Consider the following 12,374-nt stretch of genomic DNA (forward strand, 5'->3'; position numbering starts at 1 on the left):
TGAAGCTTATTAAAGGCTTTTTCTCTGGAATCTGATCCTCTGTTTTGATTTTTGATGGTTGTCTTTTTTTTTTTGTAACAGGTTTATATATGAAACAGAGCACTTCAATGGTGTTGCTGAACTTCTTGAGATATTAGGAAGGTAAGTTTGATCTGACACAGAAAACATATAAAATGTTATTGTGGGTGTTTGCTTTGGCTTTCTTGCTTTGGGAATGGAGGGAGGGAAAGAGAATTATTACAGTAACGAGTGATGAAGTGCAGTCACTGAGATAATCTAATACCATCTGGGTTACCATGTGGATATCAAATTAGAATATAGAGTATAAATAATTCTTTTTCAGTGCAAGTTTTAAAGATGACTGGCAAAATATTTCTTAAGGGTCCTTGTCTGTCAGGAATATCTACTTGTGCTTATCTTATGTCTGATAGATTACTCGTTCTTTGATTCAGAAAATGAATGTTAACTTTTGCCCTCATGTTGAATGAAGAGCTTTAATCTTCACCAGACTGCTTTTCTTTAAATTCTATTCAGGAAAGCCTTGTAAGTGTGCTAGGGTTTTTTAGTTATCTTTTTGACATTATTTCACTAATTTAATATTTAACTTTGAAGTTTTTTGTGTTAGTATTTTGCTGTTTTGTTTTGCCAAAACTGTCACACACATCTCACAGTAGAAAATTTTATAAATATCACTGGTGTAACTGAAAATCCAAACACTGTGAGGCTACTGTGAAACAGATTTTCATGAAAATCAAGTGAAAGGGATACCTTCTATTTTCTTTGATTTATCTAAAATGTAGGAGGGGAAAAAAAACCCCAACGTCTTCCTTGAAGGACTTTTATCTGTTCTACAGCTTACTGACTCTTAAGATTACTGAATCAATGAGATTACTTTTAAACTTTGCTTTTGGAGGGAAAGCTTGTTTGAGAGTCTCAAAACAAATATTCAAACTGCAATGTTAAAATAGTTCAAAAGTTTATGCTTTTTTTTTTTCCTCTGCAAGTTGCTAGTGATTGTGAATGAAATGGATCAATTTGCTCATGCATCTGTCCAAGCTTTGCAATTAGACAAGACGACTTGCTGTAGATAATTTTACTTAATGGAGGTCACAATAAAAATAATTCAGTTCATCTGATGAGTATTATTTGACTTCTGCTATGGCTCTCTGTTATTCCTACCAAGAGTCTAAACTTGCATGATACCAGCACTTTAAAGGTTTTACATATGTAGAGCTATGTTATGGCTTCAAAATAATCAGGTTTAGAAATGGAATCAGAAATTGAATGTCTCTTGAATTTGCAGAAGTTCTTGGCTTGCTAGGAAAAAAATATTTTTTAATAAAAATAAATCCTGCTTATTCATGTTTTCAGTATTATCAATGGTTTTGCACTGCCACTGAAAGCAGAACACAAACAGTTCCTTATGAAAGTTCTGATTCCCATGCATACTGCAAAGGGATTAGCTTTGTTTCATGCGCAGGTAAGCTTTTGCTTATTTTTAAGAGTGGTGGGGTTTTCTTGTTTGCATTGAAACTAATGAAATTTAAAGCAGTATATGTTATAATATCAATATTCCAAAATACTTGCAAATTCACTTATTTTTTAAAGATCTTGCAAATCTTATGTCTAAATGTTAATTTTTGAGATAGTGTTTAGCATATGTTAAAAGTGAAAGAATATAGCAGTGAGTCAAAATCATGTCAACTGGAGCGGGAAGCTTGTTTTGCTTGCTAGTCTTGTCACACTTTAAGCTTCATTTAATCCCAGGACCTTGTTCTGTTATCATTTCCTTTATGTAACCTAAATGCTGTGTATAAAGGAACCTTATTTCAGAAGTGCTTTCTTATTTCTAAAACCATTCCAGTGATGGAGAGGGGAGGAGAATGTTGGATATAAATGGCAGAAACGTATAGTAGCTCTCTGGATGAGCTAGAAATTATGTAGAACCATGACACGCTGTCAGAATGCCGCAGTTCTGCATTTGGCTTCCATCCTCACACTTTGCACAGATGTTCAGCATTCTGTTTGAGAAATAATGTATATCCTTTCCAGACATATGGCACTTGAGTATTGAATACATTTGATGCAAACTTGCAAGTAATCTTGCTGTGGCTAATTAAAAACTTGCTTTGTTAACTTAGCTCCCTAGTACAGCTCCTGATAGACTAAAGATACAAGGAAATGAGTTTCTAATTAAAGTGAAATTATTATGACCATAAAGCCTACAAACAGGATCAAGACAAGAGCTCAGTTAATTCCTAATTCTCCTATAAAAATTTAATTTAATTAAATCACTTGTTGTTGTGGTTTATTGCTATACAATAGGCTGCTCCGTGGAGTGAGTCAGTGATGTGAAAGGGAGCAGTCGCTTGCCGAAGGTATTCTAATGGATAGATCAGTCCAGCAAACTGTCCTTTTTCTGTGATGTGTTTAATCCAGTTTGTCAGTACCTGAAAGAGTCCTGTTAATTCAGATACACTGTGTAGCTGAAAGTAGCATTTGGTTTAACCAGGCTGCTCAGCTGTCCCGTCATAAACCACCAGTGCCACGTGCAGTTTCAGCACCGTGTGTTTCTGCTTTTGGATTATCCTGCAGGTGTAAATCAGCATTAAATCTGCTTTGCAGTCAGGAGCGGCCTGGTTGCTTTGTTGCTACAGTACAAGTTTAGCCTCTCCTTAAAAGTTAAAGCCTTAAAGCTGAATTAAGTTTGAGTCTTTGTGTCTTTGAACAATAAAGCATTACTGTACCATATATATAAAATGGGATTTTATTGAGATTAATGTGTGACATTTATTATTTTTTGAATCTACACATATGCATCCTCAGCCTAAGGGTAAACAAAATAAATTAGACATGTAATTACAGCATTATAATTGCCTGCTTTGGGATAACAGAATTAAAAAAAAAAAATTTGAAAGGTAATGCTTGTAGTGCATCCTAAGTACTGAAATGTACATGTGTTACATGTAAATAACTTTAGTCTTTGCTTTATACTGTGACATGAAAAATACTGTGACTTCTTAAAATCAGTCTTAATGGAATCTAGGATTGTAGCTACTGCAGCAATAGGGTTAGTGTATGGTTTCTATACTGGGCAGAGGGATGATTGCTGTGTTGCTTAATGAAGTGCTAAGTAACTAAACAATGAGTAGTTATATAACATGTGATATCACAGTTTGGCCTGAGAAGACCCCTGGACAGGAATCCCTGGAGGCTGGGAGAGCTGGTGGCTTCATCAGCTTGTGCTTCCCCACTTCTGCCACTGGCACTGGGTGCTGGGGACGGGACGCTCAGCTGGACAGGTGCTGCCTGGTCCCTCCTGGCCATGGGATGCGTTAAAACTCTTTCACCTGAAATCTTATCGCTGGATCTTGCATGTTGTAGATATCTAGTACTCGTGTGTGCTCAGTCAAACCTGTTTTAAACTTTTTTGACGGAAAGTGTGACCTTTTTTACCCCAATATAGATGTTTGACAATGATAGCTTTGTAATGTTAATACAGGAATTGATGTTGAAAAAAATCTGTCTGGGTACTGGATCTGAGTTAGGGAAATGTCTGTTGAGCTTAAAAGTCATTTTCTTCTAAGATGAAAAAAATGAAGATTTTCGGTATGCAGGAGGTTTTTGTGAGATAGAGCAGGCCTTGTATATCTTGCTGCTTTAATTGCTGTTTTGTTTAGTTTGAAAGAATTTTAAATGGCTGTGTAGGGGTGTTTTGGGTTGGGTTCCCACCCCATTTTCCCCCCAGATCTGAAGTACTTGCATTATAAACTGTGATATTTAGTTATGCTGCAATGTCTAAACAATGTCTGTTTAACCTAAATAATCATATGGCTTGTTCTAGCTCGCCTATTGTGTCGTACAGTTCCTGGAAAAAGATACAACTTTAACAGAGCCTGTAAGTGTTTTTCAATTGAATGTTCTTCTGTTTTTAATTTCAGCTAAATATTTCAGTGTGACTTGTTAGAATTGTATAGCATTGCTACCTATGCTGTCTTGATTAATGATTAATAATAGGTGGTTTTTGGAAAAAAAAATAAATCCAGGACAGTTTTGAAGAAAATTCTGGGTTTGCAAGTGCAGTTATCTCTAACCTGTGGCCAAGATAGAGCACAAATTTAAATAAAAGTTTGAACCACTGATATAATGTAAATTACCTCATATGAGAAAGCATGTAACAACTGTATTCCCTCCTGAGAAGAACTAAAACTTCATTATTTTTGGTGCTGATGGCTTGTACCTAGCCACTGCATAAAGCTGAAATATTTCAGCGAATGAACAATCCCAAAATAAAAGTTGGGAAGAATAAGAGCACTTTATTTAGACAGAAAGAACTCTGAAATTCCAAATGTGAGGTTTCTGTTCTGTCTCTTCAGTTACGGGGGTGCCTCTTGGCAGTTACCCGCACAGGTGCTGCAGGCAGCAGTGGCTTTTGCCAGACTGAATCTCCCATGATACACATTGACAGCTCAGCTTTTAGCTGGGTCTGCAGTGCTCCATGCAAGGGCTTCGGCAATGCCCCTAAAGAAGAATGTAGGCTCTGGGCAGTGCGGCAGCTCATGGGGACATGGTATCAGACCAGCTAGAACAGAAACTGGTTTTAGCTGGACAATCAGAAATATTTATGTTAGGGTTATGTTGGTATCTAAACACTTTATCCCTTTTTGTGACAGAAAAACAAAGAGCTTATGCAAAATAGAATTTTTTTTTCTGTAAAGAAAAAAGATAAAACAGCTTTGTGGAGACAACGTAGATCTTCACCAGTCTTTCAGTGGAAGCTTGTTTTCTGCACAGCCATTGAAGTATTGATGTTCCTCATCAGAAGACAAGTTACTCTGTAGGTGGTGGAAGCTGGTCAACCTGACTATAAACTTGACTTGTCTGCTTGAAGCATCTTCCTTCCCTGTGCAGTGCAGTGTTGCCAGCTATGGTCAATGAGCTTATTTTGTTGGATAGGGTGAGACGAAAGGAATTGTGTAAGCCTAATTCCTTAAGCCAAGCAACAAAACAACCCAGGCATTTTGACAGTTAAAGTTGACATGTGAGCAGAAAACCTGTAGTATTGCATGAAAGTGTGGTAGATAGAATGAAGTTACAATGTAACAAAGTCAGAGCTTCCTGATGTGAATTTACAGAACTGTGAAGCAGGATCCAAGCCCTGGCTTTGAAGAAGGCAAGCTTTTTGAAGTAGGAGTGCCATAGTGCAATTTTGAGATTTCATCAGGACTGCAGTATATACAATTCTGGTTGCCTCTTAATCAGTAAAGATAAATTCAGAATGGAGAAGATACAAGAACTCGCTGCAGAGTCACTGCCTGTGCTTGCTTTGGTCATTACTCTGTGTGTATAGTAAAATAGGCTTTATAAAGGAGTAAAAGTCAATAAGATAAGAAGTGAAGCTTTAAGAAACTTTCTGAAATGCTTGAAAAGTAAATGTAAGTAAATTTGGAGCGACCGATGAGACAGCATTTGGAAATTTTTTTGGCTTTAGGTCAAGTAATATTTTAAGAACTCCATCAGAAGGCTGTCTTCATGGGTACCTTACTGTTATTTTTCTGGCAGGAATCGTCATTCAGGGTCAATTTAGAGGACGTTCAATCCAAGCTCTTGTAACTAGGGTAGTCTGCCTTAGGTCAGGCCTGATGCTTGCAGAGCTGACAAGAAGAGTTTGTTACCTAACCCTGCTAAGTGCAGTGGCCTTTACATTGAAGAAGTCAGGCTCAACATGTAGACCTTGTACATAAGAGATGTTTTCTAGCAGGTGCCTGCTGTTGTAAGTCAACTTTGTGGGAATTTTGTAGCTCAGGGCGAATTATTAATCTTAAGAGTTTTCTGTACTAAGAGCAGCAGGAATTCAGATCTGCATTCCTGTTGAATATTTCTTTGAATAAAATTTTTGAACATAAATGTGCATGTATCAGCTTTTTAATATGAAAGCATAGTCAAGCTAGAAACTGATACTCTCTGAGGAGCAAGCAATAGGTATCTTGTTGAGGTCTGCACTGTTATACTCAGAACATGCCATTTCTTTATCAAGTTGAGAATACAAGTCTGTGTAGTGAAGTATATTCAACACTCTTAAACTAGCAAGTGCTGGAAACTGGACTCTTCCAGCTAACTCTGTTTTATGATTTTGAGACCAGTAAATTCATATTCCAGTTTGGGAGGTTCTCACAGCTTTTCTTTAGCAAATATGCTTCTCCGAATTTTTTTGGCTTACTTGCATTGTTCTGGGGGAAGGGAAGGTGTCAGCAGAATGAGCTATTATTTCTGTTAAATGTTCAGGTTTGTTCTTTAAAAATACAAAATCTCAATAGTATATAACTGAGTGCTTCAGTTACAAGCTAATTGACAGAAAATGGCCCTAGATTTAAAATGTATTTACGTAGACTACTTTAAGTTGTGAATCTAGAGAAACAAGTATAATTGATGCCAGTCTGACTCCTGGAGGCTGGAACAGAAGCAGGTGAGTGAAGGACTCCCAGACCAGGTAATTCCCCCCGCTGAAATGGGGGAGCTCAAAACTTGTTGTCCCTGTCACTGTGCCACATGCCCCAGCTCCTCTGCTCCGTCCATGGAGGTGGGAGGGAGCTCGGCTTTTGGGGGCCAGGCTGCAAAGTTGTCACCTGCGTGGGCCGACCCAGGCCTTCTGCTCCTTCGGCACCTGCCAGGTGATTGTGCTACCATACTCGGCACTGGTGAGGCCGCACCTTGAATGCCGTGTTCAGTTTTAGGCCTCTCATCATAAGGAGGACATTGAGGTGCTGGAAAGAGTGCAGAGGAGGGTGACGAGGCTGGTGAGGGGTCTGGAGCACAAGTCTGATGAGGAGCGGCTGAGGAACCTGGGGCTGTTCAGCCTGGAGAAAAGGAGGCTGAGGGGAGACCTGATCGCTGTCTGCAACTGCCTGAAAGGAGGCTGGAGCATGGAGGGGCTTGGGCTCTTCTCCCGAGTAGCAAGTGATAGGATGAGAGGAAATGGGCATAAGTTGCGCCAGGGGAGGTTTAGATTGGATATTAGGAAAAAATTCTTAATGGAAAGGATTGTCGGGCATTGGAACAGGCTGCCCAGGGCAGTGGTGGAGTCACCATCCCTGGAGGGGTTTAAAAGGTGTTTAGACGAGGTTCTTAGGGACATGGTTTAGTGCTAGTTAGGTTATGGTTGGACTCAATGATCCTGAGGGTCTCTTCCAACTGTAATGATTCTATGATGGTGTTTAGTGTTTCAGCTGTCTGTAGCATTAAGCCAGCTGGGTAGAACTGTGTGGTTGAGGATCTCTAAGGGATCGGTTCTTTCCATGTAACCTACTTTATTTTGTGGATTTGAGCATAGGAGTTCACCAGCTGGCTGAGGTTTCTACATTTGCTCTGTGTCATTTGAAGTGACATTCAGTTTTGTAGTAGCAGGATATGTCTGTATCCTAGGATAAAGACTTGTGGGCACTTAAAATCATATTAACTTTTTCTCTGGAAAGTCACTTTTGATAGTACACGTAGTTGTGAATAAAACAGACAGCTGGGAAGCCGGAAAAAAAAAATCAGCTTGGCAAAAATCAAACATGGAAGGTATTCAAATCGTTGAGGAAGCTTAACCCTTGGATATGATCAATTAGGTGCTGTTGTATCATAAAAATAGAGATCTCTTCCTCAGAATTAAAGTTTATAAGGCTCCGAGAATGTTTCTGCTTCCGAAACATCCAATTGCAGCTTTTTTTTTTTTAACCAGCATTAATTTTGTAATTTTGATGCCATGTCAGATGTTTGTTTCTAGGAAACAGGCCTCCAGCCTTTGCTGTATGGGGTTTTTTTTCCCCCTCCTTTCCTCTTGGGGGCTGTACTTTCTAATTAAGTTTCCTGAAGGATTTTTTCCAGTCTTGTGTAAGATAGTTTCCCATGTAGATACCAGAATACATTTTCTCTGTAAGTTCACTTTTTTTTTTTGGTAGTTTCTAGTCTTTAGCATTTCAATTTCTAGAAAAAAAAGAAGTGGTAGAGGCTGTAGTTCCTCATAGTCAGTGCACACTTGCTCTTTGGCTTCAAACCTTGATGCCAAGACAGGTGCTCCCCAAAGTATGGATGAGTAAAAGGCAAAAAAGATTGTGGGGAATCTCGCTACAGGGGGGTTAAGTTCCTTTTGTGACGCTTTGATGTTATCAACATCCTATCAGTTAATGTGTGCAGTGGCATGGGAGTAGAGTGTGAATGGATAATCAAAGAGATAAGCGTCTAAATTATTCTGGTAGCCTAAACAAGATAAATATTTAAATGAGACAGCACAGTATTTATTTTTAGTGGAACTACATCCAGCTGCATTTAGTTTGCTTTTCCTTAACCAGAGGCTCAATGAAAAATAGTACTTTTTTTTTTTCTTTAATCTTATCAAATATGTAATAGAAACTTTTTTCTGCTTTAACTTGTGTTTTTAATACAGGTAATCAGAGGACTGCTCAAATTTTGGCCCAAAACTTGCAGTCAGAAAGAGGTTGGTTTTGTCTCATGTTTCTGGTGTTCGCTGTGATGTAAAACGTAGTGCGGGCTCTGCTGGGCTTTTCAAGACACTTTGCAGGAAACGTGCAGTTCTTGAAGCTTCTTGAGGTGCTCATCTTCATCATGCAACTCAGTGCAACTGCTTTATATGTCTGTTCTTACTATGGTGTTATTATGTTAAAATTATATTAAAAGTTGCATTCTAATTAAGATATTGTCTAGAGAAACAATTTTCCAAGCTGAGAAGTATCTTGGGAGATAAGGAGCAGGTAGGAGGTAGTCATCTGCAATGTGACACAGACTTAGCAATTGAGATACCGAATAAATGTCTGGTAAAGCATACATACATTCTTTTGCTGTTGTATAAAAATAACTTTCAGTGGTCTTGGGAAATGCTTTTTTTTTCTTGTTTCTTCTATGTAGTTAAAATGAGTATGAAAATCAGGAGTTTGATTTATGCCACCAAATCCCACCCTGCCGGCTCTTTAAAAGTGGGATCCCTTAACACGGTTGTCCCTGCTTGTGAGTGGTATTGAATTTTTCTGTCCCACATACCTTGTGTTCTGCTGGTTGTAATTTAAAACGAGAATTAACTATTTATCACTTCAAAAGCTACTTTGGAGCTCTCGGATAATGGTAACCTCTGCAGCCATTCTTGAAGAAATAAAATGTTCTAGGATTTTTTTAACTGTAAAAACCCCATATTCTGCAGAAGTAGTTCTGTGAAGTGTTTAGAGCAAGTACACAAAAGAAGAAATCCGAGATGAGAGCAGTAACCTGGTCACTGAAACTGATGATTGACTTCTTTCAGGCTGCAAAAAAGCTGTGGATGTCTAATGCATTGTAATTACAGACAGTGTTCCTTGCGGGATTCATGACTAATGTATAAGTGGTATTTTATTTGATCCTAGTTACAATGGCAATATCAAACATTCTTGCAGTATTTGATATATTTCTTTTATACAAACAGGTAATGTTTTTAGGTGAAATTGAAGAAATCTTAGATGTAATAGAACCGACGCAATTCAAAAAAATAGAAGAGCCTTTATTTAAGCAAATATCCAAGTGTGTGTCAAGTTCACATTTTCAGGTAAAAAAAAAAAAAAAGGTATAAAAAAATCACTTGTAGTAATTTATTTTGTGGCTGTTGACCCCTAAACTCTGTGTTTCAGGTTGCAGAAAGAGCTTTGTACTTCTGGAATAATGAATATATTCTTAGCCTGATTGAGGAGAATATTGATAAAATTCTACCAATTATGTTTGGCAGTTTATACAAGATCTCCAAAGAACACTGGAATCCGTATGTAACGTTTAACTTTATCTATAGTACTATAAATAAGTTGTCCACTATTTCAGATTTGTATTTTAAGCTTGTAAATATGACTTCATTTTTACTTAAATCTGATGAACTCAATGAGATTATGGGTGCTAAAACAGATGTAATTTTCAGCTATATTATGCATTCACTGTCTGCATTGTTATGATGGAGACCTGGAATTTATTGAAAAAGTATGAGGAAATCGGATGATGGTCTTCATACTATAATCACACTTAATTTTATGGATTAGTTAATGCAAATTAATACTACTTAAGGCAAAACAATTTCCAGGGGATGCTTCTGCTGCAGTTATGCTTTAAGTAGTAATGTTAAAGTTAAGTCTTTTACTACTTCAGATGAATAAAATTCTGTCAGCGTCTTCATAAGTAGTTACTGCTGCCCGGTGAGGTAAGGGGGATAGATACTATAGGAGAAGAGAAATTCCTACCACTATGAAGGGTGGTAGGAATGACAAATGAGTGACTATTTCATTGTATATGTAATGCCACAAGTTAAATATTAGTATTTCTACATCATGTTTGAAAGCAGCAGTAACTACACTGAAATACTAGGAAGCAAAGTTTGCTCATCTCCACCATCCTGAATTCAAGTTGCAAATCTATTTGCAGAAAGTAAAGCTCACACAAAAGCCAGGGTAGGCAGGAGCTTCCTGCAACGTTTCAGTAAATCCAGTGTCCTGTTTCAAGCCCTCAGAAGCTCTGAAATTATTCTGAGTTTATCTAGATGGTATGTCTAGTTGCAAATGTATCAGCCGAGACTTGAATATAAAATTTTGGAGAACTAGTTCTTGGAGCTCATGCTTGGGACCTCAACCAATTTGGAGGATGTCCCTCTCTCCCTTGCAGTGGACAGAGGTGGCTCTTTATGAGGGAAGTGAAAGGCACAGGGTAACTGTGTGGGCACAAAATCTAACCCTTTGGTTTTAAACTGTTTTGGAGGGCGGAGAAATAGGCTTCTATCCATCAAGCTGTTTGATGTGGACTTAACTACTTGCTCAAAATCCAGCTTTTCCTCTCAGAAAATCAAAATCCCAAATAAGTTTTTGTCTTCAAACCATGTGAAAGTCAGGGTTCCAAATAAAAAAAAAAAAGGTGCATAGACAGGTAAAGTGTACGAAGCGTACGGTGCATTTTGACTGCGCATAAGGCCTCTGACCAACAGCTGGGTGATTTCCTAGTGCCACAGCAGGCAGAGTGGACCCAAAAGGCAAACTTGGTCCTTTGGTTACTTTGTAGATTTTTCCTTTTGCTCATTTTTCAAGGCCACAAGACTGCGGGGCACCCCTGCCCCACAGCCCTACAGTCAAGGCTGCTGCGGGAAGGGGAGCTGCCAGCCAAGGGAAAGATTGGGGATGACAGTTTACCAACTTTTTAGATTAGTGTCGAGCTTAATGAAAGGCACCTTTGAAATGTTTAATTTTATTGCTATTTCTGTCTCTAATTGAGAGAGGGCTTAAAGGAGATACCTTAAATATTGTTTAACTTACTGAAATATGAGTGCCTTCACAAAAATCAGAGCAACACCTAACATGGAAATACAGCCAGCCATTTAAGACACAGCCAGTGTTGCTCAAGCTGCTCAGTTTCTTAAAGCAACTGAGGTACTGGAAACCGTTGTCTGATGTTTTCAGTTCAGTTCTCTAGTGGGGCATGTGCAGCGAAAGTATCTGCTACCCAGAAATGCTCCTGGTAGAGCTTTTAGTAGCTGTATTAAACCACACACCTGTGGTTCCTCTGCTGCATTCTTTTGCCCAGTCCTGAAGCTATTAGCCAGAAGTTTATTCTTCTAGACTCTCACATTCCATTACTCAAATCTTAAATTGTTGTTAAAACTTGGCTTATTAAATGTTAACATCAATGAATGGCTTTGTAGTACAGCCACAGTACTAATAATTATATCCTGTGCAATTATAAGAGTTAGGAATTTAAGTAGACATTTCAAAAAATGTTTAAATATGCATTTTATTAATTTACAAAGGAAATTATAGTAAAGGATTTTGTGTCAGAAAGTCACTGATCTTACAGTAGTATCTTAAATAAGAAGCTCAGAGTTTAAAAAAATAAAGAAAAGGACACTTTTTAACTGAAGTTAATTTAGTGTTAAGTAATTCTAATGGTTGTGTTCCTTGTGTTCTAGAACTATAGTGGCACTGGTATATAATGTGCTGAAAACCCTGATGGAGATGAATGGCAAGCTCTTCGATGAACTTACAAGCTCATATAAAGCAGAAAGGCAAAGGTACTGGTATTTTTTTCTTCCAAATGCATGTTGATGAATACAGATCTAAAAGGTACCAGCTGAAAAGAAACAACTTCACTCTTGTGGCTGTGGGGTTGTGTAGTGGAACTGCTCAGCAGGTGCTGGCTCTGGGTGTCACTCGAGTACGCAGCACCCACGCAGGTGTGGAAGCTGAAGCCCCTGGAGGCGGCAGGACGTGGCAGCGCTGGGTTAATGGTTGGACTTAATGATCTTAAAGGTCTTTTCCAACCAAAACAATTCTATGAAGGCCCTGTCCCCTCGTCCTGCCTGGGAAAACCAGGCTCAGGTGCTG

The 12,374-nt window shown here is 38.4% G+C and overlaps 1 protein-coding gene across 1 annotated transcript in view; it reads left to right on the top strand.

Annotated features, from left to right (window-relative positions):
• PPP2R5A (protein phosphatase 2 regulatory subunit B'alpha) overlaps positions 1 to 12,374 on the top strand; it is a 48,042-nt gene that overhangs the window by 33,969 nt on the left and 1,699 nt on the right. Inside the window, exons 6-12 of the mRNA XM_065632845.1 lie at positions 82 to 141; positions 1,372 to 1,480; positions 3,845 to 3,898; positions 8,429 to 8,479; positions 9,455 to 9,574; positions 9,657 to 9,784; positions 11,960 to 12,061. Coding sequence (XP_065488917.1) covers positions 82 to 141; positions 1,372 to 1,480; positions 3,845 to 3,898; positions 8,429 to 8,479; positions 9,455 to 9,574; positions 9,657 to 9,784; positions 11,960 to 12,061 — 624 coding nt within the window. The remainder of the gene's footprint in view (positions 1 to 81; positions 142 to 1,371; positions 1,481 to 3,844; positions 3,899 to 8,428; positions 8,480 to 9,454; positions 9,575 to 9,656; positions 9,785 to 11,959; positions 12,062 to 12,374) is intronic.

This window comes from Caloenas nicobarica, chromosome 3 (genome assembly GCF_036013445.1).
Source record: "Caloenas nicobarica isolate bCalNic1 chromosome 3, bCalNic1.hap1, whole genome shotgun sequence".
Taxonomy (NCBI): domain Eukaryota; kingdom Metazoa; phylum Chordata; class Aves; order Columbiformes; family Columbidae; genus Caloenas; species Caloenas nicobarica.